The sequence below is a fragment of the Pongo pygmaeus genome, chromosome 21, assembly GCF_028885625.2.
Source record: "Pongo pygmaeus isolate AG05252 chromosome 21, NHGRI_mPonPyg2-v2.0_pri, whole genome shotgun sequence".
NCBI lineage: Eukaryota > Metazoa > Chordata > Mammalia > Primates > Hominidae > Pongo > Pongo pygmaeus.
In genome coordinates, this window is record NC_072394.2 from 20742173 (window position 1) to 20767474 (window position 25302).

The 25302-nt window shown below is 57.2% G+C and overlaps 2 protein-coding genes across 4 annotated transcripts in view; one reads left to right on the forward strand and one right to left on the reverse strand.

Moving 5' to 3' along the window:
* Positions 1 to 18165, forward strand: part of PYGB (glycogen phosphorylase B) — a 58123-nt gene extending 39958 nt beyond the window's left edge. Inside the window, exons 10-20 of one of the 2 annotated variants that reach the window (XM_054467860.2) lie at positions 566 to 712; positions 1252 to 1415; positions 2335 to 2449; positions 3481 to 3582; positions 4409 to 4556; positions 8627 to 8685; positions 10688 to 10829; positions 12616 to 12823; positions 14358 to 14492; positions 15786 to 15852; positions 16548 to 18165. In XM_054467860.2, coding sequence (XP_054323835.1) covers positions 566 to 712; positions 1252 to 1415; positions 2335 to 2449; positions 3481 to 3582; positions 4409 to 4556; positions 8627 to 8685; positions 10688 to 10829; positions 12616 to 12823; positions 14358 to 14492; positions 15786 to 15852; positions 16548 to 16700 — 1440 coding nt within the window. In that variant the 3' untranslated portion in view covers positions 16701 to 18165. Of the gene's footprint in view, positions 1 to 565; positions 713 to 1251; positions 1416 to 2334; positions 2450 to 3480; positions 3583 to 4408; positions 4557 to 8229; positions 8605 to 8626; positions 8686 to 10687; positions 10830 to 12615; positions 12824 to 14357; positions 14493 to 15785; positions 15853 to 16547 lie in introns of those variants that run through there. The other variant, XM_063659492.1, reaches the window with a different exon arrangement.
* Positions 18166 to 20344: 2179 nt separating this feature from the next.
* Positions 20345 to 25302, reverse strand: part of ABHD12 (abhydrolase domain containing 12, lysophospholipase) — an 82533-nt gene continuing 77575 nt past the window's right edge. Inside the window, exons 11-13 of one of the 2 annotated variants that reach the window (XM_054467861.2) lie at positions 23693 to 23771; positions 22355 to 22482; positions 20345 to 21014 (exon numbers count right to left, since the gene is read on the reverse strand). In XM_054467861.2, coding sequence (XP_054323836.1) covers positions 20975 to 21014; positions 22355 to 22482; positions 23693 to 23771 — 247 coding nt within the window. In that variant the 3' untranslated portion in view covers positions 20345 to 20974. Of the gene's footprint in view, positions 23772 to 25302 lie in introns of both variants that reach the window. The other variant, XM_063659493.1, reaches the window with a different exon arrangement.

Here is a 25302-nt window from a genome sequence, read left to right on the forward strand (position 1 = left end):
ATAGCTGGGTGTGGCAGCACACACCCAGAAAAATAAAAACAAAAGAAACTATAAAACGATTTTTTTTAACTCCGTTTTGTAGAAACCCAAGCCCCTCTCTGGTCTTGGGGTGTGTGCACTCCAGGTGAGGCTGTACCTGTTGCGGGTACCCCAGTTCTGGCCAGCATGGGGCAGGTCCTCATAGTAACCAGTATCCTCCCCACCATGTCTGGCCACTTCAGTGGAAATAAATAGAAAACTGCTCAGCGGTCCGTCCGTTTACCAGTGACGGCAGAGTGTGAAGGTGACCCCAGGTAGCAGGCGAGTGTGTCTTATTTGTGTGTGTGTCACGCACTGGACCATAATGTCACACTTCAATGGGTTGCGTCAGCAGAGTGAGGGCTCTGGGCTGTGTGTCAGGCTTTCAGAGGGCTCCAGATCCACCTTGGAGAGCAGAGGGGACGGTGGCCCTTCCTGGGGTATCCAGCATCTGCCTGGGATCCTGGACGCTCACCCTGCCTAGGCAGCTGGCTAGAGAGCTGCTTGTTTCTAAACAAACACACGGGAACATTCTCGAATGGCCTAGGCCTGGGAAATCACGAAGAAGACCTGTGCGTACACCAACCACACTGTGCTGCCTGAGGCCTTGGAGCGCTGGCCCGTGTCCATGTTTGAGAAGCTGCTGCCGCGGCACCTGGAGATCATCTATGCCATCAACCAGCGGCACCTGGACGTGAGTGTGGGCCCAGCTGGCCGTGTGTGGTGGCAATTACACCCATGCCAACGGCTCCCCACCTGGCCTGGGAGAGGAGGTGCTTTACTCCTTGAACGAGGCACCCTCCGTTCAGCAGAGGATGCTTGGGGCTGGGGGCTGTCCATTGGCAGAGCTGTTGGCTGATCCCCACGCCTGGCCCACAACTGTCTCAGGTTCCTCTTTGTAAATTAAATTGCACGTCCTCTCTCTCAGACCCGTCTTCCTCAGACAGCAGCCCTGTGGATCCCTGGGGCGGGCTGGGCCCTTTCTTGGGCTGGGGAGTGGGGTGAGCGAGAGCCTCCTCCTCTGGCTGGGCCCGGGCCCTTGTGAGATGCCTCGGAGGTGCCTGCTGGGGCTGGGAGCACTTGAGGGAGGTCTGGCTGTCGCAGCCCCAGGACTTCCCTGGAGGCAGCAGAGCTTCCCATGGGTGGTCATGGAGTGTCCCCTGGTCATGGGGAGTGCTGGGTCTCCGTGGGGCCTCCTGTGCCTACCCACCTGCCTCTGTGTTTTGGCACCAGCACGTTGCCGCGCTGTTTCCCGGGGATGTGGACCGCCTGCGCAGGATGTCTGTGATCGAGGAGGGGGACTGCAAGCGGATCAACATGGCCCACCTGTGTGTGATTGGGTCCCATGCTGTCAACGGTGTGGCGAGGATCCACTCGGAGATCGTGAAACAGTCGGTGTGAGTAGGGTGCTTGCCCGAGTGGGGCCAGCTCTGTGTGACACCCAGGCCTGCGTCTAGGACCATCCGCCAAACACATGGACCCAGCTGTACAGCATACACCCCGTGCCACTAGGCCCCTGTCTCCATGGGAATGACAGAGCTGCCCAGAACACCCTTTCAGGGTCACACCTTGTTGTGCGTTCACCGACCAGCACACGGGCCTCTGGAGGGATCTGGCTCTGTGGGCAACGGGGAGACGGCTTTGTCTCCTGTTGCTCTCCTGCGCCCCTGCCTTCCTGGGGGTCCAGTCGGAGGCTCTGCACCACTGGTCCGCCTGCCGCTGGCAGGGCTTGGACAGGGCTTGAAGGTGGGATTCTTAGGTCAGATCTTGTCCTTGCCCCTCTTAGGTGGGGCGTGATCTAGGAATTATCCCGCTCTTTCACGTACCATGTGCTGAGCACCTACTGTGAGTGCTGAGCAGACAGCAGCCGGCGGGAGCGGAGGCTTCTGTGTCCGGGGCTGGGCTGCAGGCTCTGTGTGTGGCGCCCACAGCAAGCTTCTGTGTCGGGCCCCTCCCCAGTAGCAATGAGGAAACTGAGCGCAGCTTCTCAAGTCCTGAAGTCCTGCGGTCTCGGCTGTCATGACTTGGACACCTGTTTCCGCACGGACCGCTCTGGAGAACGGCCAGGCTCTGATGCCTGCGAGGTTGTAGTTGGGCAAACCGCACAGCCAGCCACAGATGCCCCGAGGTGCAGGCGCTGCCTTCGTACGGCTCCCAGAACCTGCAGCGGCCGCGGTCACTGTTCTCCTCAGAAAACAGAACAGAAACACTGAGCTTGAGGGCTCCTGGGACCTCCTTTAAAGGGCCTTGAAGTCTCTTGCTCACCTGGTTCAAGGCACAGCATTTGTGACAGTTCCCTGTTCTCTGTATTTGCAGCTTTAAGGATTTTTATGAACTGGAGCCAGAGAAGTTCCAGAATAAGACCAACGGCATCACTCCCCGCCGGTGGCTGTTGCTGTGCAACCCGGGGCTGGCCGATACCATTGTGGAGGTGAGCCCCAGGCCCTGCCCGTGCCTGTGGAGATGCCTGGGCTGAGAACCGTGGGCCGTGTCATCAGCCGCTGCTGAGTGGTTGCTGAGTAGGCAGGAGTCTGTCCCTCACGTGTTGACCTGCAGGCTTCTGGACATGAGAGCTGAGCCCCTGAACATGGGCGCTGAGCTGGGCAGTCACCCAGTGGGGCCTGGCGGTCCTGTGTGCGAGTTCAGAAGCCGAGCTTTAGGGAGGACTGGGGTGTGGCTGAGTGCAGCCACGGGGCCACTGCAAAAGAGGCAAGAGGCAGCTGACTGTCAGCCAGGCTGGGCACCTATTTCCTGTTTGTATGTCTGCTCCTATGCGAGCTCCCCAAGGAAATGAGTGCTGAGGTGTCAGGCCCTGCGCTACAGGCAAGGACCAGCCGCTGGGAGGGTGGGACCACCCACCTGGGGCTATGGTCAGGGAAGGCTTCCCAGGAAAGCTGAGGTCTGAAGAGGGAATGAAGAGAGAGGGAGCAGCGCTCTGGGGCGGCAAACTGGTCCAATGCCCTGTGCTGGGGGACGAGCCCCTGGGACATGGAAAGCAGCGTGGCTCCTGTGCAGTCTGAGATGGGCCTGGGCACAGTGAGGAGAGGTGGCCGAGTGTTTGCGGGCAGCACCTGGGTGAGGTGCTGGCTTTGAGGGGGCAGCCTGCTGCAGGCAGGGAAGGTGCTGGTGGAGGGCAGCGGGAGGATGGCTTTGGGCTTTGGGTGGTGATGGGATGTTCAACGTCAGAGAACCCTGGGATCAGTGGCTGAGGGAGGCTCATGTGTTTCTTGTGGACATTTGAACTGGTGGGACTGGGCCACCTCGCAGAGCCCTTTTAGAAGAGGTAAGAGGGGCTGCTGGGGTGACCCTGTGGCCTGAGAGGTGGGATGCCCGGAGGGGCCGGACAAGCAGATCCCAGGGGAAAGCAGGGGCGTGGGTGACAACGGGAGGAGGGCAGGTGGCTGGGGGTCCCAGCCTCAGGAGGCTGAGGCCCACAGTGAGCGGAACCTTTATGTTCTCCAGAAAATTGGGGAGGAGTTCCTGACTGACCTGAGCCAGCTGAAGAAGCTGCTGCCGCTGGTCAATGACGAGGTGTTCATCAGGGACGTGGCCAAGGTCAAACAGGTAGGCATGGCCCTGGCCCCAGCCCCGACCCCAGCCCTCCCACAACCAGGCAGGTAGGCCCTGGCCCCAGCCCTCCTGCAGGCCCAACACAGGTCCTGGGGTACCCACTGGGGCTTTAGTGGGGACTCGGAACAGGACTGAGGGTGAGGCTGTTAGGGTCGCCTGAGGTCTCTCCACCCCACTCAGCCTTTCAGATGAGGGCCCTGAGGAGGACAGGTCACGTGGCAGATAGGTGAGTGCAGACCCCAGGCCAGCCCTGCCCGTGCCTCGACCCTCCGCCACGGGTCAGTTCTTTATGGAAGCCTCTAGAAGCCGATTCCAGCGTGGTGCCCTCTTTGCCCCTGGAGAGCTGTGCAGGTGCACGAGCTGTCTGCACCGGCAGCAGCCCCTCGGCTAGACCAGGGCCAGTCACGGCAGCCTTCAAACCTCAGCGGGCTGGAGGCCCATCTACACAGCCTGTCAAGCTTGCCCTCCTCCTAGAGGCCAGAACTAGTTCTCCTTGTAGTCCTTTCAGCCGTCCCGCTCCCGCACTGCTCCCCCGCCTGCACGCCTGGCTCTGCAGTGTCTTCTGCTTGGCTCCAGGCGTGCTCCTGGACCGGCTCCTCACTTATCCCCTATTCCTGGTGTGGACCCACCTTCAGCATCGCCCTCTCCCCTTTTCCCATGAGAAGACCCCTGGTGCAATCTCTGCCCCTCAGCTCCAGCCTGTATACCCCTGCCCCCTCCCTGCGGCACTCCTCACAGGGCACTCGAAGCAGGAAGCCGCAGGGTCAGTGGGTGGAGTCCTGGTGAAGTTTCCAGCCGTCTTTCCCCTTCACCCTCCCAGGAGAACAAGCTCAAGTTCTCGGCCTTCCTGGAGAAGGAGTACAAGGTGAAGATCAACCCCTCCTCCATGTTCGACGTGCATGTGAAGAGGATCCACGAGTACAAGCGGCAGCTGCTCAACTGCCTGCACGTCGTCACCCTGTACAACCGTGAGTGCCGGCATCACCTGCACGACCACGCTGCGGGGCCCAAGGCTTGCCCTTGCCCACCAGCTGTGCCTCTGTCATGGTGGGGGCTGTGCGTGTGTAGGCATGTGCATGTGTGATGTGGCACGTTTATTTTAAGCAAAAGCCATGTTTTTCTGTGTGCCCCATGCCAGGCCTCACGTGAGCAGGTGAACAGTTAGACACCCGAAAGGCCCAGGCTGGAGTGCAGTGGCGCCATCACGGCTCACTGCAGCCTCGACCTCCAAGGGCCCAGGAAATCCTCCCCACCTCAGTCCCCCAGGTAGCTGGGACTACAGGCGCACGCCACTATGTCCTTGTATTTTTTGTAGAGACAGGGTTTCACCATGTTGCCAAGGCTGGTCTCGAACTCCTGGCCTCAAGTGATCTACCCACTTCTGCCTCCCAAAGGGCTGGGGTTATAGGCATGAGCCACTGTACCGGGCCTTCAGTTTTTATTTTAAATTTAGTTATTATCTCTGTGAGACTAATCTTATTTAGAAAGATTATGCTTATTAGAGGCATTTAAAGTATACTTATAAAAATTAAGATAGTATGTGTTAAATTTACACATGCATCTTATATGTCTAAGGACATTTAATTATGAGAACAAACATGAATCAGAGACCCCCAAAGGTCAATGTGAATATTTGCTAGGTTTAATAGGTAATAAAACCTTACGGAAAAACTAGGTTTCTAAAATTTTGTAATTTAATAAAGTAGGTATTTTAAAAACCAAAGGAACCACACATCCTCCTTTCCGACACAAAGCTCCTCCCAGGAATAGATCTCCTATTCCCAGTGAGTAAGCCTCGATGGGGTGGAGGATCTGGGTGCGTTTGAGACACACGTGGTAGGACAGAGGCTAGAGGCCACCTCCGCTGAGGACCCCTCTGCCGTGTGGGCACCACGGGAGGTGCTTCCCAGGGCTGTGGCTTCCCGGCTCCGAGGTGGTGCATGGGAACTTTGCATCATCTTTCTTTGCCCCATTTTCCTCCTGCAGTTGTGACGCTCTGCGTTTCCCTGGTGGTGACCCGGAGTCCTCTGCTTGCACAACACTTGGTCCCATTTATGAGCAGCAGTGAGAGTCGCGGGTCACCCTCTCCCTTCCTCCTGCTCCACCGTCCCCAGTCAGTTGTTGCATCGTCTTCTGTTGTTGGCCTTCAGGCTTTCCAGACCCTCCGCTTCTGCTTGGTTGGTTCGTTCTCTTTGAATGACGCGCTGTGATTTCCAGCCATTCACAGGAGGCAGCCAACAGGCTGGTGCTCGCTCCCACTGGTCTTCCCCCTTGCCCCATGTTTGTGTGTGCGCGCATAAATGTATGTGTGTGCATGCATGTAAACACGTGTGCTTGTGTGTGTGCATGTACGTGTGGACCTGCATCTCCTTTCCCCTCGCTGTATTGAGCTCACAGCATCAATACTCTGCCCTTCCTTCTGTCCCCAGCGGTATCAGTTTGAGTCTGCAGGTGAGTATGTTCACTGCTCCTCACGGTCCTCCTGCAAAGTGCTGCCCACCCCTGCCGGCTGCTTTGAGTCTAGTTCATGACTGGCTCGTGGGAACAACCTTCCCGAGTTCTTGCTTGTTCAAAACGGCCTGGACCCTTCACCATGAAGGTCGGTTTGGCTGAAGATGTCAGTCTTGACTCCACTTCCTTCCCCCAGTGCTTTTTAGGGCCCTATCGGGCACTGTCTGGAGGGTGTGTGTGTGTGCAGAAGTCTGGCGAGTTCTGAGTTCTTGATCTCATGAGTGACTCACTGTTATTGCTGTGTCTTGGTGTTGGCCGTTAACGGGGCATTTTTGCCAGTACTCCAGGTGCTTGTTGAACATGTTGCTGGACTTCAGGGAAGTTGTCTGTTTGAAACGTGTGTTTGGTTCTGTTTGGTTTTCTGCTTCTGGGCTGCAGTGTGGCGTGAGGTGGCTTTCTCTGGCCTGCCTCCTTGGTGCCTACTTCTCTCAGGACTTGGTTTGTCCTTGTCCTGTGGAGTGGCATTGCTCTCTGGAGTCTCTCTTGGCTGCACTTTCCTCTGGTCTCTGCCCCCCTCCCTGAGGACTTGCGTTTGGCTCCATGTCTTTCCAAGTTGGTGGTCACCAAGGGTATGTGATTCGCGAAGGAGTTCACTCCCCTCCTGCGGCCTGTGGCGGGGCTGGGTGCTGACTTCCATTGCTATGTTGGGGTGAGCTGGATCACCTGGGGCTATTCAGAATAGGCTTCTCAGCCCTCCAAGGCAGCTCATCTGCTGGGCCAAGGCCGTGCTTCCCCAGCCTGTGGCACCTCCCTGTGGCTGCGTCTCCGCTGTCTCTCCAGGTCTCATCTGGGCGGGAGGCTCCCCTGGATGCCAGGACCTGCCTTGTGAGGGTGCCCTTGTGGGAGAGGCGCTCGTCTGAACCTGCTGTTCCCCGGGGGCTCCTTGGTGGCCCCCAGGACCGGAGCTCTGCCCAGAGTGCCCCTCCCCAGAGGTTAGGACTCCCAGGACGCTGTCCCCTGCCCACTGTGACCTGGGATTTGCATGGTTTCCTTCTTTCCTAGTTGTGGTGAAATCGTCACTTGTGTGTTTCGTTTTTCCTGTTCTCTGCTGATTTCCAGAAGTGACAAAATCCAGCACTAAGGGGCAGCTGCGTTCCTCCTGGAGCCTGGGGTCGGGTGGTACACATCAGCCCGACTCCCTGCTGCCCCACCCAGGCCCAGCTCGCTGGTGAAAGCCTGTCCAGGGTGGCCGCTCATCCCCTTTTTGTAGGAACCTCCCGTGAAATCTGCAAACCCATGACCTGGCGAGGACAGCCTGTTTGCTGGGCTGGCAGTGAGCCGGCCGTCATGGCTTGACCCTCCATCCACTTCTGTGAAGAACTTCGGGGGCCCTCACCCGCTGTCCCAGTGAGGCAGAGGGGAGACACGAGGTCTCACCCAGCGCCCCTGCAGGCTGATGGCACCACAGCCACAAGGCTGAGGTTGCTACTTTTTCTTTGTGTCATTCAAACAATGTGTTTAAAACACAATCTAAGGCCAGGGTGGTGGCTCAGCCCTGTGATCCCAGTGATGTGGGAGGCTGAGGCCTGACGACTGTTTGATGCCAGGAGTTTGAGACCGGTCTGGGCAAAAAAGCGAGACCCCATCTGTACTGAAAGTGAAAAAATTAGCTGCATGTGGTAACCTGTCGGTGCCTGTAGTCCCATCTACTTGGGAGGCTAAGGAGGGGAAGATCACTTGAGCCCAGGAGTCCGTGGCTGCTGTGAACCCTGATTACACCACAGTACTCCGGCCTGGGTGGCAGAGCTAAACCTTAACTCTTAAAAACAACAACAACAAAAAAACACAAGAGTGGTAGAGTGCGAGGCGCGGTAGCTCACGTCTATAATCCCTGCGCTTTGGGAGGCTGAGGTGGAAGGATTGCTTGAGCATGGGAGTTTGAAACCAGCCTGGGCAATGTAGAGAAACCTTCATCTCTACAAAAAATTAAAAAATTAGCTGGGCACGGTGGCATGTGCCTAGGATCCCAGCTACTCAGTAGGCTGAGGTGGGAGGATTGCTTGAACCTGGAAGGTAGAGGCAGCAGTGAGCTACGCTCACGCCACCGCACTCCAGCCTGGGCAAGAGAGTGAGCTGCTGTCTCAAGAAACAAAACCAAACAAAACCCACAAGTGTGCCCTTCATGTACAGGGGCCTTGAACACTGGTGACCAGACCCAAGGAGGCTCCTGTGTTGGGCTTTTCTGGAAACTGAGGTGCAGCTTTTCCTCTGAGCCCCGGGGAACAGCATCTTTGCTCGGGTCAGCTGCCGGGTTCGTCCATGGTCCTGGCTGGCCTTCCTCACCAGCTGGGAACCTAAGTGCAGACCTCAGGGTGGCCTCGCTCCCTTGTAAGTGGCAGGTTCCTGGTGGGTGGGCAGGTGGGTGGCCAGTGGCCCTGCGCCGCTGCCACCCGTGTCTCTGGGGCTTGAAGTACATGGCGTAGCGTGCCTGTCCTGCCTCAGGGTCAGCCTCTGATGCTGCTGGGTCCCGGCAGGGGCTCGTCTGGTTCCCGGTGCCTTGTGTGAGTCTCTTCCGTGTGTCCTGCAGGAATCAAGAGAGACCCGGCCAAGGCCTTTGTACCCAGGACTGTTATGATTGGGGGCAAGGTGAGTGACTTCCTCTGCAGTCCTCTCTGTGGTGTTTGGTCCGGGGATGGTGGGTGGGCAGCCTGCACGCTTCTCGTGGTGCCACCACATCCATACTCGGGAACCGGGTGCCCAGCGGTCACCGGCCCCTCTGGTGTGCCTGTGGGGGTGGGGACCCTGTAGAGAGTCAGAATGGGATGGAAGCCTCCTGCCTGCCCAGCTCACTGGAGGGGTCCCCAGCCTAGAAAGCCAGTCCCCAGTGGGCTTGCTGGTGCCCACCTCAGAGGGGGCAGTGTCCTTTCTCTTTGTGCTCAGTGGGCACAGGGCCTTGTGGCTGCTTCATCACCTGCACATGCCCTGAGCATTGCCTGGTTTCAGTTCACTTTATTTACTATGACACATACTTTCAGAGTCCTAGATGTGCTGTCATCGAGTCCCAGGTCACATCGTCATACTCATCAGCCCTCTGCGGCCAGTGTCCCCACCTCCTGCCATGTTTCCCTGGTAGCTTGGTCTTTATCCAGAACTGTGGGGCTGCCGTGGGGTGCAGCGTCCTTAGGAGGGTCCTGCTGGAGCAGTGGCCCTAAGTGAGTCTGGACTGTGTGAGGCACCCCAGCCCTCCATGGCAAGGCCGGGGCCTGGGGGTGCTGGTGCCTGTGTGCAGCCTGAAGGCTGCCCTCTTGCTGCCTTCAGCGAGTGGGAAGCTGGTCAGAGGGGGTGGGCACTCCTCTGGGCTCCGCCACCACCTCGAACACCCCATTTGGTCTCTGTCCACTCCTGTCACCTGCTGTTTTTGAAGCAAATTTTGGAATTGTGTCGTTTTATTTGTCAGTATTTCAGTATGTAAAGTCCATAGAGATATGGAGTTCGAAAAAGTTTTAAATGTTATGAAAATTTTAGGCCGGGCACAGTGTCTCACGTCTGTAATCCCAGCACTTTGGGAGCCAAGGCGGGTGGATCGCATGAGCCCAGGAGTTCGAGACCAGCCTGAGCAATGTGTTGAAACCCCATCTCTACACAAAAACGCAAAAATTAGCTGGGCGTGGTGGTGCATGTCTGTAGTCCCAGTTACTTCGGAGGCTGAGTAGGAGGATCGATTGTCCTGGGTGATTGAGGCTCTAGTGAGCTGTGATTGCACTACTGCACTCCAGTCTGGGCAGCAGAGCCAGACCCTGTCTCAGCAAAAAAAAAAAAAAAAAAAAAAAAAGAAGAAGGAAACATTTGAACCAGGAAGAACTGTAGCAAAACCATAAACCTATCACCCAGACTAGCTGAAGCATTTCACAGTAAACTGCAGACACTCTAGCTCTTCACTCTTACACACGTCAGCATTCCTCTTCATAAAGTGATGTTTTCCACCAGAACCACAATGGCAATAGACCGAAACATCACCACACAGTACCACCCTCCGTCACACCTAAAGCGCTGGACAGGAGTCCTCCGTGTCATGAAATGTTCACTCGGGTACCTCATGGGTCCCCGGCCCAGTTGCCTTTGTAAAGTAACAGACATTTCTAAAAGTTGGTCTGAGTGAGGGAGGGCCCAGTGAGTCCTCAAGTTGGACTGGCCGTGGTGTCTCAGTTCTCTGTAGGTTTTCCCCACAGTTTGTCTGTTACAGACATCAGGTTGTCTGTACGCCGTAGCCTGGCTTTTTCCGAATGTGTCCCTCCAGTGTGTCCCAGTATGTCCCTAGGGACAGTTCTCTGTTTCCTGTCAGTCAGCAGCTCTAGAAATCCTGGTCTCTTTAACCTTGTAATTTCTGAAAACCTAAGAACAACCAGAAAACCAGACTTGAGGCGGACACGTTTCTGGATGTGGCGAGGTGGCCACCATTGTGAGCGCTCACCAGAAGCCGAGGCCTTGGGGCTGGGGGGGGCCTCCCTAGCTCCTCTACTGACCGTCCCAACGGCAGGCTCCTGTGGCTCTGGCCTCACCCTCCTACAGACCCCAGGAACCAGGAGCGCCTCCGAGGGCCTGAACAAGGCGTTTTCATGCTAAAAACCTTCACCCCCCCCCATTCCAGGCAGCGCCCGGTTACCACATGGCCAAGCTGATCATCAAGTTGGTCACGTCCATTGGCGACGTCGTCAATCATGACCCAGTTGTGGGTGACAGGTTGAAAGTGATCTTCCTGGAGAACTACCGTGTGTCCTTGGCTGAGAAAGGTAACCCTGGAAGCCTGTGTTGGACAGAAAACTCACTCCTGCCCGGGAACGGGCACTGTACTGGCCCCGGGCCTTTCATCCTCAGCCAGTTCAGCTCTGCCTGGACACCCAGACCTAGGCAGCCGGGCTGCAGGCGAGCAGGGAATGGCTTTGGGGAGTGCTCCCTGTGCAGTGCGGAGGACTCACAGTGCGTCCGGGGGCGCCTTGCATGTCACAGGCAGTGTCATCCCCCAACAGGACACCCTTACTGCCGCGCCTGCCTGGCCTGCCCTGTGTACCCTCCCTCGCCTGCCCTCTCTTCCTGCCCCTCAGCTGTGCCTTCTGTCCTGAGCCCCTCTGCTGGCAGGACGTGCACCAGGCCAGTGGGGTTGTGGGCCCCCAGCTTCCCCCAACCCCACTGCCCCTTCTCCGCCCACGTCCTTGCTCCTCACGGCCTGCCTACTCTTGGGCCCACCACTGATCTCAGGTGGCAGCACCTGCCTCATCTGTGCTTCCTGAGGGCAGCCTGGGCCGGTCCTGGGGAGACCCTGGAATGTGCTGCCATGTGCCCTGGAGCCCATCGGTTCCCACCCCTGTGGGCCCTACTGGGCAGGAAAGGGATTTGCCCACCAGATGGTGGGAGATCTGAGCCTGGCCTTCTCGTGCTCCCCTCCTGCCGCTGAGGGCCAAGGGCCCCCCCTAGTTCAGGCCACCTGGGCTTCCCAGGCTGCCGCAGGTGAGAGAGCTGATCCGCCGTTGTCCTGCAAGCTCGGTGGTGCGGGGGCGGCGGGGAGTGGGGGGGGTCCCTGGGCACCGTCCCTGTGGCCTGGCTGCTGCCTTGGTGTCCATGTCGCTCCCCCTCTTTAGTGGTTCCTGGCAGGCGAGGTCCCTTGAGGCACTCATGGGCCAGCTTGCCTCCGGCTTGGCCAGGAACTTTAGTGGTGTGGCTCGTCCTTCCCTGCTCCTCTGACCGAAGCATCTCCTCTCCCCCGTGCTGCCTGAGGCTCCCCTCCTCATGTGTCTTTTGGGGCCAGCTGACTCCTGCTCATCTTTAGAGCAGGCCTTCAGGCACCTGGTCTGGAGTCTCGGTGCTGGCATCAGGGTCCCGTTCTCCCCGGCAGTGTTGCTGTGGCTGACTGGGCTTGCAGCCCGAGGTGAGGGTGGAGAGCAGGTTGTATAGTCACTGTGTGCAGTCACAGCGTGTCTGGGAGCGATGACCAGTCCCGAGGGGCAGGCACAGAGAAAGCGCAGGGCCGTGGCATCTGACAGCTGCTGGTGCCCACGAGGTCGCCACCCCTCAGCCTCTCCAGCCTTCTGGCTCTATGCCAGTCTACATTCCTCCTGAAAGGATCCAGGGAGCCACTGGGGCTGATCACGGTCGCGGGGATCCAGGGAACGACATTGTCAGCGAGCCAGGACTGGCAAGGAGCCCTTTTGGGAAGGTTTTGGTGCAGAGATCCTTTGCCACCTGGGGGGCTCCTCAGGAGCCTCCATCTTGGACCCTCTGCCTCAAGGCTGCCCCAGTCACGAAGGGGAGCCCTGCAGAGGCGGGTGGCCGTGTCCAGCCTGGGCCCCTGTGGGAGCGGGAGTGGGAGCAGGAGCGGGGGCGGGAGCGGGGGCGGGGGCGGGAGCGGGAGCGGGGGCGGGAGCGGGGGCAGGGGCGGGGCGGGGGCGGGAGTGGGGGCCAGAGCGGGGCCACAGCACTGGTCCCTCGGTGACCCAGCCCTGGGTGGATGGGCCGGCTCGTCCTGCAGTGAGCCTTGCGGCTGAGGACATTGGGGTCCTGTTCCTGTGCTCCCCTCTGCAGTGATCCCGGCCGCTGATCTGTCACAGCAGATCTCCACAGCAGGCACTGAGGCCTCGGGCACAGGCAACATGAAGTTCATGCTCAACGGGGCCCTCACCATCGGCACCATGGATGGCGCCAACGTGGAGATGGCCGAGGAGGCCGGGGCCGAGAACCTCTTCATCTTCGGCCTGCAGGTGGAGGATGTCGAGGCCTTGGACCGGAAAGGGTGCGAGCCTGTGCCCCTGGGCACCTGGCAGCGTGAGGATGGAGAATGAAGGGTGTTGGTCTGGGGGCATTGGGTGGACTGGGCTCTTGGGGCCAGGCCACTGGGTGCCAGGGTCAGTGCCCGCCCAGGGCTGTGTGCCTGCCTGCAGGGGTGACCATTTCCAGGTGCATGGAATGGACGGGGTCCGGGCTGCGGGCGAGGCCCACGTCGGGGTGCTGGGCTGCTCCTGTCTTGGCTCTGAGGCTGAGTCTGTGGAGTCCAGACCAGGGGCTCCTCCTCCAGGAAAGGCCTTTTCCCCTGGGGAGGGTCTCCTAGAGGGACACCCCCTGGGGTACAGTCTGGACGCAGCCCCACAGAAATGGGCTGGGGCTGGGCAGGACCCCACTGCCAGAGGCACTCTGCTGGGAGCACTCTGCTGATTTGAGGCTTACCTGCTGTTGAGGTTCCCTGGTCTAAGTTGTAACTGTTACAAATAGTTTAAAAATAGTATTTTGGAAACATTTTAAATGTGTGAGCCAGGGTGGGGGGGTGGGGGGGATGGAGGGGGTTGGCAGAGGGGAGGAGGGAATCCTGAAGACAGCACCCAGAGCTTCGTCCACCTTCTCCCCGCGCCCCTCCGTTGGCTGCACTGAGCTCAGAGCACTGGCCCTCCTGCAGCCCACACTCCATTCCAACTCCACCGGGGTTCTGTTACTTTCTCATCCCAGGATCCCATCAGGGCATTCCACTGTGTGTGGCCGTCAGGTCTCCCCAGTGTCATTTGGTCTGTGACAGCTTCTCAGTTTTTCCTTGTTCTTCATGACCTGGACGTTCATGAGGAATCCAGCACGGGCCTGATTCCAAGCGATAATTACAAAGAAAAGGCAGTGTTGCCTGATTGCCTTGAAGCGCTGGGGAGCCCGTGAGGCCTTAGGTAGGGTCAGGTGTAACCACACATGCCATCTGAAGTCAGAGCTGTGCCTTGCCGGCCCGAGCACACAGGCCTGTGCTCCCTTTCTGCGCCCTCACACAGCTTCTTCCGCCCGGGTCCCGTCCTGGGATGCCCATGTCTGCCCGTCCCTCCCTCTCCCACTTAGCTCTGCCTTGTCCTGTCTGGTCTTGCTTGCATTTTTCCTTTTCCATCTTTGAGGTCCCAGCCAAGGTGCTCCACTTCACTTCCTGCCCCTCTGGCCGTCTGTTTTTCAAAAGCTCTGCCCAGGATTTCACAGTGAGCCAAGTTCTGAGTGGCCCTCTCCACTAGGCATGTGGCATGAGCCACTATGTTCTAGCAGATCTGCTAGTGATGACATTTCTTTAACAGTCAGAGGAGCAGGTGGGATTGGCTTTAGACTGACTTCACATCTCTGCTCGAGCGGGTCCCTGCTCAAGGGCCTCGTAGCCACCCATGGCCACGGGCTGCTGCCCTGGACCGTGCAGGCCTTGAGCTCCCAGGGCCATCCTGGGGCAGGGGCTGTGCCAGGCACCAACATGGCTTGTTCCCCAAGGTGGCCCACCTGGGGCGCTGGCTGCTGACTCCTGGCCCGTCGCCTCACAGGTACAATGCCAGGGAGTACTACGACCACCTGCCCGAGCTGAAGCAGGCCGTGGACCAGATCAGCAGTGGCTTTTTTTCTCCCAAGGAGCCAAACTGCTTCAAGGACATCGTGAACATGCTGATGCACCATGACAGGTGGGACCGACTGCCCTGGTTGGCTGGCTGGGAGGGAGGGAGGGGGTCCTCTTTGTGGGTTGGATATTCCACCTCGTTTGGAGAGCAAAACCTGTGCTTTCAGAATGTCTTCTCCACTGTACCCGTGAGACCTTACTGGGCAGAGCCTTAGACCCCAGCCGGGAGTTTGCGATGGCCTCTGGCAATGCCAGGGGGCCCTAGGCAGTGAGACACAACAGCACAGTCCAGCCCCCAGGCCTTGTGGACCAATGTGCTGAGCAGGAGAGGGTGTCCTCTGCTGGTTGGAGGTCCCAGGGGCAGCCGTGTCCCAGCAGGCCAGTAGAGGGAGCATGGGCCCAAAACTCCCTGGGGTGGGGTAGGGGGCGCACAAGGGCTGCGGAATCACGGCAGGCATCAGTGCCAGTGACAGGCAGTGGTGAAAATGGATTTCACCTGCAACGATGTAACATTATAATGTAGTTAGTGTTTTATTTCAGTGCAGTTAGCACATGATATGGTTTATCTAGAGTTACGGACTTCATAAAGTTTGCAGCTCAGGGCAGTTCTTCACTGTTGGCAAAAGTTGAATCTGGCAAGGGCTGGGAATTCACCTGCCCTCCACTTTCAGCTGCCTTTGGGTTAGTTTTGTCTGCTGCTCTTTGATGACTGTGTCACCTGTTGGCTTCAGTCACACCAGCTCTAACCACATGCTGGGATCTGGGCTGGAACCTGGGCCTTGCTGAGGTCTGTGATAAAGGAAGTGCTTTTAAAATTGTGAACTGTGCATTTCGTGAAGTGTGCTTCTGACTCGATAGTGAACAGAAATGCATTGTAGATTCATAAATCTGGCATTTTTGTTCAGCACATCAGGAACTGCAAGTCGGCATTTCCTGTGTAGGCAAATCCCAGTTAGACTTAAGAAAGCAAATGGAGATGCCGTTCCCCAGCGAGTGCCCCCTGCCCCGAGGAGGCACCATGGGCTCTCCACTGTCTGCCCAGGAGGCCTCTCCCATGTGCAGCTCTAACTGCCCTGCGTGTGGAAGACACATTTTAAACGCCAGTTTATTTAAAGGAGTGTTGGGTTGAAATAAGGTTTTTCTAAAATATTGTCCCAGGACGTAAGTGTTGCTCACAGAGAAGCCCTTTGGCCAAATGGGCCTGGTGCAGCCTGGCTCTGACCAGCTGCGTGGGCCCCTTCGCTCCAGACAGGACCAGGTGGATGGTGCCTGGCCTCCTGCCCTGGGACTCTCCCCTCGGGACAGTGTGGGCAGGGCTCCCTGCTGCCCTGGCCCAGCCTCCTTTCTCCCATTCCAGGTTCAAGGTGTTTGCAGACTATGAAGCCTACATGCAGTGCCAGGCACAGGTGGACCAGCTGTACCGGGTGAGGCTGCTGGGTCCAGAGGCTGGGGGAGCAGCTAGGTGGGTCCATGTAGACGTGTTGGGTCAGATTGTTTATTTCCCAAGCTGAGTAGATCCTTGGCCCAGGCCAGAGGGGTTTGTGATTCTGATCTGTCATCAGTCGGCTGTGCCTGCCTTTAGGGAAGCTGTCACTGTCACTGTCACTCCGTTGAAAAAACAGCTTCTAACGGCCAAGAAAGGAATGTGGGGCCTGGAAACTGAGTGACAGGCAGGGCCCTGGGAGGGACCTTCTCTTCCCTCAGTCAGGGCTGGCCTCGAGGAAAGGCTGGCCTGGTGTGAGCTGCACCTTGTGGCAGCTGTGAGGCTCCCTGGTGGAAGGAGAGTGCCTGGCCATGTGCCCTGGCATTGGATCTGCCTGGGCAGTTCTTAACCTGGTGCTATCCCTATCGTCGTCCTGGGGCCCATGCCCTAGCAGGAATTTTCGAGGCTGGGACCTCCTCTCCAGCTCCTTGCTCCCTAGATCTAGAATGTGGTAGCTTTCCTGGTCCGTGGGGTCCCCTTTTCAATGAACAAGTGATTGTAATGTCCTCCTTTTCCAGCGGATGGCCCCAAGGCTCGGAGCTCATTTGGAAACAGTCCTAAAGTTCTGGAATCCCATGCTTTTAGCAGCCTCTAGCCCTGTGACGCCAGAGACTAATTTCATCTCCTTCCCTGCAGAACCCCAAGGAGTGGACCAAGAAGGTCATCAGGAACATCGCCTGCTCGGGCAAGTTCTCCAGTGACCGGACCATCACGGAGTATGCACGGGAGATCTGGGGCGTGGAGCCCTCCGACCTGCAGATCCCGCCCCCCAACATCCCCCGGGACTAGGCACACCCTGCCTTGGCGGGACCAGCCGGCATTTGTTTTCTTGCTGACTTTGCACCTCCTTTTTTCCCCAAACACTTTGCCAGCCGCTGGTGGTCCCTGCTTTTCTGAGTACCATGTTTCCAGGAGGGGCCATGGGGGTCAGGGTGGTTTTGAGAGAGCAGGGCAAGGAAGGAATGTGCTAGAAGTGCTGCTAGTTTCTTGTAAAGGAAGCCAGAGTTAACAGTACAAAGGGCCGTGGCCAGCCCTGCAGCTTCAGCACCTGCCCCACCCAGAATGGGAGGCAGGTGGAGCCACCTGCTGGGCTTCCCCAGAACTTTGCATGCATCTTGCTATGTATTAGCCGATGTCTTTAGTGTTGAGCCTCTGGAGGTCTGGGCCAGTGGCCATAGTGAAGCCTGGGGACGTGTGTTACTGCAGCATCTGGGCTGCCAGCCACAGGGAAGGGCCAAGCCCCATGTAGCCCCAGTCATCCTGCCCAGCCCTGCCTCCTGGCCATGCTGGGAGGGGTCGGATCCTCCAGGCATCGCCTTCACAGCCCCCTGCCCCCTGCCCTCTGTCCTCTGTCCTGGCTCTGCACCTGGTATATGGGTCATGGACCTAGATGGGGCTTTCCCTTTGTAGCCATCCAATGGGCATTGTGTGGGTGCTTGGAACCCGGGATGACTGAGGGGGACATTGGAGTGGGTGCCTGTGTCTGCTGTCTCAGAGGCCTTGGTCAGGATGAAGTTGGCTGATGCAGCTTAGCTTGGTTTTGCTTATTCAAAAGAGAAAATAACTACACATGGAAATGAAACTAGCTGAAGCCTTTTCTTGTTTTAGCAATTGAAAATTGTACTTGGTCACTTTTGTGCTTGAGGAGGCCCATTTTCTGCCTGGCAGGGGGCAGGTCTGTGCCCTCCCGCTGACTCCCGCTGTGTCCTGAGGTGCATTTCCTGTGGTACACACAAGGGCCAGGCTCCATTCTCCCTCCCTTTCCACCAGTGCTACAGCCTCATCTGGAAAAAGGACCAGGGGTCCCGGAGGAACCTGTTTGTGCTCTGCTTGGACAGCAGGCCTGGCAGTGGGAGGCGGGGGTGAGCCCCTCACAGCCTTGCCCTTCCCCAAGGCTGGCAACCTGCCTCCCATTGCCCAAGAGAGAGGGCAGGGAACAGGCTACTGTCCTTCCCTGTGGAATTGCCGAGAAATCTAGCACCTTGCATGCTGGGTCTGGGCTGCGGGGAGCCTCTTTTTCGCCCTGGCCTCCAGTGCCCACCAGGAGGATCTGCGCACGGTGCACAGCCCACCAGAGCACTACAGCCTTTTATTGAGTGGGGCAAGTGCTGGGCTGTGGTCGTGCCCCGACAACAACTGCCCCAGGCAGCGGCTCTGTGGAGGAGGCCATACTCCCCGAGTTGGCCACTGTGCCCCTCATTGTTACTGCCTTGTGAGATAAACTGATTAAACCTTTGTGGCTGTGGTTGGCTGACGTGGAGTCTGTGTTTCACTAAGTGCAGGTGGTGGTGTGAGGCTGTGGGAAGCGGAGAACACAGGCCTGAGGCCCAGGGTGGTGCCAGTGCAGGGATGAGACCTGCAAGTGGGCCACAGGTCCCCCCTCTGGCCACAAGTCCCCCCTCTGAAACTAGAGCCGGGGCTGAATTATACCCCATCATTCTGGGATTGAGGGCAGAAAAGTTTGCATCTCCACTAGGTGTGGGACCTGGGGCCATGTGTGCTTGAACGGCTATTTTTGTTTTGTTTTTTTTTTTTTTGAGATGGAGTTTTGCTTTTGTTGCCCAGGCTGGAGTGCAGTGGAGCGGTCTTGGCTCACTGCAACGTTCGCCTCCCGGGTTCAAGCAATTCTCCTGCCTCAGCCTCCCGAGTAGCTGGGACTACAGGCGCCCGCCACCACACCTGGCTAATTTGTGTATTATTTTTAGTTCTGCCATGTTGGCCAGGCTGGTCTCAAACTCCTGACCTCAGGTGATCCGCCCGCCTCAGCCTTCGAAAGTGCTGAGATTACAGTTGTGAACCACTGTTCCTAGCCAAGCTAGCTATTTTCTAAAAATCCTATCAAATCCAGCCATTACTAAACATGCTATCTGGTGTGACTTGTGCTGGTCCCTTTGCACCTGCGACTTTTGTCTCCCACTCCTGGCCCTGGGGACCAAAACATCGCCCCTCAATTGGACAGTTGCAGATTAAGAAATCAGGAGAAACGAGCCTAGGGCTCTGTGCTACCCTGAAGACCCAGGAACTGGGATGCTGGAGTGCCATGGTCCTCCTTGGCCTCAGACCTGGTCGTGCAGGGGTTGGTGCTGCCAGGTTGTCCTCATCCCCACACCCACCGTGCACCTGGGTGGGTGGCACCAAGATGGTGCCCTGGGAGTCTCTGCCTCCCCAGGTCTGTGGGGTTCTTTCCCAGGGATTAGTTGCTTGGACAACTGAGCTCAGCACCCTGGGTAGGGCACTTGGATGTAATGAGCTGACAGGTGATGGCGGAGCAGCTGCCACACAGTGCACCCTTCTCGCTCTTATCTGTATCTGTCAGTCAGTTTTGTAAAAAAGACACTAGTAGCTTGGCTGAGTGCAATGGCTCATGCCTATAATCCCAGCACTTTGAGAGGCCAAGGCAGGATTGCTCAGGAGTTCGAGACCAGCCTGGGCAACATGGCAAAACCCCATCTTTACAAAACATACAAGAATTAGCTGGGCGTGGTGGCACGTGCCTGTAGTCCCACCTACTTGGGAGGCTGAGGTAGGAGAACTGCTTGAGCCCACCCAGGAGGTGAAGTTGCTGTGAGCTATGATTGTGCCACTGCACTCCAGCCTGGGCAACAGAGTGAGACTGTCTCAAAAAACAAAAAACCCACCAGGAGCTTGTATTTTTAGTTTGTATCTTGCCTCAGTCCCCCAGCCAAGTATCCAAAGTAGCTTACATAGACAAAAAAAAAAAAAAAAGAGGAAAGCCCAGGTAGAGCAGGTCGCGTCTGCTTCGTGGTCAGGAGCCGCAGTGTTCGAGGAGGCCAGGAGAGCAGCCTCAGGCTCGGTGCTGGAGGAAACCTGCGTCCTAAAGAAGGGCTGCTTGGCTCCCCTCGGGGTTCCTATAGCCTCACAAAGACACTCTGGGATGCCACGTGGGTCCCCAGCTCAGATGGCCGTGCAAGGAGATCCCAACCCTGGGGCACGTGGTGTCTCTGGGGCCATGGGTGGGCGGAACAGAAATGACACCCTAATAAGGGACCAGGAGCCAGGGCAGACCCTGGCCAGGAGGGGGACCAGAGTTCTCATGAACTGACCTCAGAAGTAATGTCTACTCAGCTACTCCCCTGCGTAGGAAAAGTGTTCTGTAGATCTGAGAACCGCTGTAGGTAGCTCAGGGTACCCCAGCGAAGAAGGAGTGTAACCGCAAGGACCTGTGGGCTCCCTGCCAGCCCACAGCTGCTGATGCTGGGACTGCAAGTTGGAGAAAGGGGCGAGCAGGTGAACAGAACTTCCTACTCTTGGCAAATTTCTGAGCTGCTGGGACTAGAAAATTTCATAGTCTGAGAGTCATGGAGTGGCTCCAAAGCGGCTAGAGGCTGGGCTGTGGGCGGCTCTGGGGCTTTGAGAGTATGCGGGGCGCCTGGCATGGCAGGAGGCAACACTGCACTGCAGAGAGACAAAAAGACCACCACCACGATTTTATTCTTAAATAAAGCTCAGTCTAAGGCCAGGTTAGGCGTACAGGTAGGTGAAAGGGGAGGAAGTGCAGATCCCGGGCACCTCCACTGTGGGTGAGTGGGCCAGCCCAGGGGAGGCGGGGCAGCTGAGAAAGGCAAGCAGGTACACAGGGCAGGAAGGGATGATGGAACCACTGGAGTCATTCTGCATGTGCTGGGAAGGCGCAGAAAGAACCTGGACCCCACGTTCTCTGTGGGTGGTGCCAGAAAGCTCAGCATGGTCCCGAGCCCCAAGAGTCCCCTGCCCGGACTACCCCTGCCCAGCTCAGTGCAGCATCAACCAGGCAGTGATGGCTACCTGCTGCCAATAAGTCTCCCAACAAGATCTCAGGTTGAGGGGTGGCAAGGAGAGCCACATGCCAGCCACCCACGCTTTCCACACAGCCATGCTCAGGCCTCTGGGCACTGCAGGCCTGCAGGGGCCTCCCCACCTGGGATCTGAGTCCTCTTCAGGTGCGAGCTGGGCTCCTGAGTATTGCAGGTGCTGGCCCCCCGGGGCTCCAGGATGCCGGGCTGCTGACTGGAGGAAAACAGGAGGAGGGCAGAGGTCTTCATGCTTCCTTTCCACAGCCAGGCTCAGTGCTGGTGCTCAGGCTCCGACTTCCCCAGGAATTCCCTAGACCACAGGACAATCAGGAGCCAATCATTTGAGCTCAGACCAAAGATCCTTCTCCACAGTCCTCACATTGCTATCTAAGGAAGCAGAGGCTGTGCAGAGAGGAGGCAGCCAAGAGCCCCGTGAGGATGCGCTGTAGCCCAGAGCAGCACTCAGTGAGTTAGGCAGGGCACAAGCAGCGTGGTGCCAAGTCAAAGCCCAACAGACAGGCACGGAGACAAGGCCTCCGATTCTTGACCCTCAACTTCAGAGCTATTCTCTGGTATAAATTTTCTATAAATATCTTCCTTTTATAATGGGGAAAATTATAACCCCAAAGCAAACCCATACTCTGAGCCCACTGTCCCCTCAGCAACCCAGGTCCCTGTGCTAAAGGGATACAGCTTTGCCTCTGGAACAACTGGAGAAAAGCAGAAGTTTGCAGTAGAATTACTCACGGGATATACAGCACTGGGAGGCAATTCAGGCCACCAATTTCAGTCCCCTGCAGGGAGAAACTGGCACCTTGACCTACTTTTTGGAGCTGACTGGCACAACACAACAAAAAACTCTTATCACCATTAGCAGCAGCCCCTCCATGGGTCCAGTGCTCAGGGTCGAAGTACCACATGCCCTTCTGGGCTCGGAAGTCTTGTCCCATGCATAGGGAGGGTTAGCATCTTGCCCAAGGCCACACAGCCAGGCAGTGGGGTGGGGGCCTGTGTCCTCTGACAGGCAGGTAGGCAAGTCTGGGCAGCAACCTGCATAGGGCCCAGGGCAGTACAGAGGAGGCCGGGGGTTGGTCTGTTCCACACACTGCCCTTGTCACTACTGCCAAGGCCTCACCCTCAGGCTTGGGCTCTGCACTCAGGCCCAGGTGAGTACTCATGGCTCTCTGGGCTGGCGCCCATGTCCTGCCAGTGCAGGGCAGTCAGGAGCACAGCATCCCTTCAAGAAGCAGCTGGGAACAAAGAGGCTTTTGAGGAGCTGGCCCAGGGGCAGCATGTACATCTGAGAGGTGTGTGGAAGAGATCCGAGGCCTGCGAGCAGCTGGGGTGTCTGTGTCTGAGTGCTCCCAAACATGTGGCCACCTGTGAGCGTGTGTGCGCCCCTGTGTGGGTCTGTACATCCTGTACAACATGGAGGCGGCTCACCCTGCATGATCATGTGAACAGTCCTGGACCGGGAGAGAGGCACTACCTCAAACCCCTCTGCCAAGGAAATGGAAGGCTCCCAAATCACTGTGACTCTTGGCCCCCCTGAGGCCCCCTGAGCAGCTTCAGCAGCTGCCACCTGCTGCATGTTAGGTGTGAGCCAGTGCTGCCCAGACGAAGCCCCTGGGTGGGAAGAGAATGTCTCACCTCAGTATCCGTGGCAGCTCAGGGCTCTTGTAAATGTATTTGTGCCTGTAGCCAAGGTCTGAATGAAAGGGCACAAACTGAACTTTGAAGTCTCGGAAGCTTCGAGCTGGTGCAGCGATGCTATAGAGCTGGGGAGAGAGAGGGGTCAGAGGCTGAGGCAGTGGCCTGGCATGGGGGTCCCAGCCTGAGGAACACCAGCTTGGCAGCCTCCCCTTCAATAGAAACTAGTCCAGAGTCCCACATACAGTGCTTGTTGCTACAGCCGGTCACAATCAAGAGGCCCTGGGGGGGGTGGGCTGGCAGGAGCCAGGCCCCAGGCTTGGCTCCTGGACACACACCACTCAAGATACTGTCCTCACACCTTACAGACTGCCCTTCCTCTGGGGAGTGGCTAGGTGGATGAGCCAGACCAGGTGCCTGGGAGGCTCTGATGGCAGGGATGGCACAGTCTTGGCGAGCTGGGACAAAGGGTATGTGCCTCAGGCTTAGCTAAGATGGGCTGGATGTGCCCATCTCAGCCCCCTCCCTCTCATTTCAGCAAGGGTAGGTGGGCCTGAGCTGTGCGCTGCCGGGCGGCTCTGCATCCTGCCCTCCCGTGTGGCTCCGTCATCTGTGTGCCTCATGGAGCCTGACTGCATGGGGGCTGTCAGAGCAGGAAGTGCTCCCAGCCCTGGGCTGAATCCACGGACGAGGCCTGCACACACCCCACTAGTTTGCCCTGCCCTGCCATTACCAAGACCCAGGCTGCATTCTCTTACCCTACTCTGAGCCACAAATCCAATCCAACTTGCTGACAGTCAAAGCAAATTCAGCAAAAGCAAACACTGAGGCCCCACAGACAGCATGGTCTGGTTCTGATATCAGCGCAATTCCAAAGGCAGGGAAACAGGCTAGAAGTTTCTGTATCAATTTTGACTGTGACCCCTGCAACGGGCTTGGGAGATCCTCATCAAGGGGTTCTTTGCCTTCAGCCCATAACTGATGAGCCCTTCCAGCTGAGTCCCAGGTTGGCCTGGGCTCTGATAACATAGGCAGCCCACTCTGAGAACCCCTGTGTGAGGACTGGAACTATCTGCTTATTTTTCATAGTTCTTCTTGGAGACAGCATCAGTGGGCCCCTGCCCCAATCTTTACATCAGACCTCCCATGTCCTTCCGAAGCAGCCTGGAGGTGACGCAGGGAGGATGAGGCGGCCTCCTGAGCCTGACGTGGCTGGTGCACAGCCCGTGATGCGCATGCAGGGGCTGCCTTCCCGCCTGCCCACTCCCAGCCTGGTCCACCCACACTGGCTGAGTGTGCAAGATGCCAGCTATACCAGAGGCAGAGGCCAGGACCCACCTTTCTGCCAAGCTGGAAGGGCACCACCGGGTCGTCCTCAGCGTGCAGGATGAGCAGGGGACAGGAGATGTGCTTCACACTGTGGGAGGGAGAAGGGGCTAGACCAAGACCAGGGAAAGGGCAGAGTTGCCCAGACCCTCTGTCCGTAGCAGGGATCCGGGTTCAGGGTGTGTTTCGTGAAATAGCTCGATTTCTGCTGGATATCTTTTTACTAGACAACTGAAAGGTAACTCTTCATTATCTCTATGAACATCTATTCCAGCTAGATGACAGGTGTCAATCACAGCTATATAACTGGCCCCGGCAATGTCTTCTGAAAATTGAAAATGATTATTTTTCCACCAGATATATATTTTTTAAGCGGAATAATTCAGGTGGGCCAAGAAACTTAGTGTAAATGAATGTTACTACGAATCTGTTGGTAAAAAAAGTCAATGTCCTCTAATTTATCTGTGTAAGTGACATTTATGGTCACTCCAACTCTGAACATTTAGAAGTGATTTAGGATTTTCACTAGGTTTGATAGATCCAAATCCTTCAGCAAACCACATAACAGAAGCATGGGCTGCCAGGACCGGCGGAGCCTGGGCTCTCCTGTGCGGCCCTCACTGAGGTGGCACCTGACCCAAGTCTCCTTTATCCCCAACAGGGCTGTGTGCTCCGTGAGGGCAGCGCTGGCGCACTGCTGGCACCTGGAGCAGGACCCGGTGGGGAGCCCCTGCCCCGTCTCTGCTGCTGGCAGGAGGCATACACTCTTGCTTCCCAGTAAAGCTTTTCTGATGTGCGAGTCCCTCTGACCAGAGGCTCTGGAGGAAGCGGCAGTACTTGGGATTTCCCAGACCACGGCCCACCTGAGCTCAGGAAAGCCCCTCTTGCCCTCAGAGCTGTGCCCCTGACTTCCAATGAGCTGAGGGTGGGGGTCTCACCCAGGGTCACCTGTACTCCATCTGGCTCAGCTGGAAGGGTCAAGGCCAAAGGCAGCTTCAGGGGCACGGTACTCAAACTTGCTTTGTTTATTTTTTATTTTGAGATGAGTCTTGCTCTTTTGCCAGGCTGGAGTGCAGTGGTGCGATCTCAGCTCACTGCAACCCCTGCCTCCTGGGTTCAAGCGATTCTCCTGCTTCAGCCTCCTGAGTAGCTGGGACTACAGGCATGCACCACCACGCCCGGCTAATTGTTTTGTATCTTAGTAGAGACAGGGTTTCACCATATTGGCCAGGATAGTCTCAAACTCCTGACCTTGTGATCTGCCTGCCTCGGCCTCCCAAAATTTTGGGATTACAGTGGTGAGCCACCGCACCCAGTCACAACCTTGCTTTTTAAGAAGGAATTCAGTTCATTCAGATAATTCTTTTTTTTTCTTTTCTTTGTTGCCCAGGCTGGAGTGCAATGGCATGATCTTGGCTCACTGCAACCTCCGCCTCCTGCCTCAGCCTCCCGAGTAGCTGGGATTACAGGCATGTGCCACCACACCTGGCTAATTTTGTATTTTCAGTTGAGGTGGGGTTCACCATGTTAGGGTGATCTTGAACTCCTGACCTCAGGTAATCCACCCGCCTCAGCCTCTCAAAGTGCTGGGATTACAGGCGTGAGCCACCACACCCAGCCCA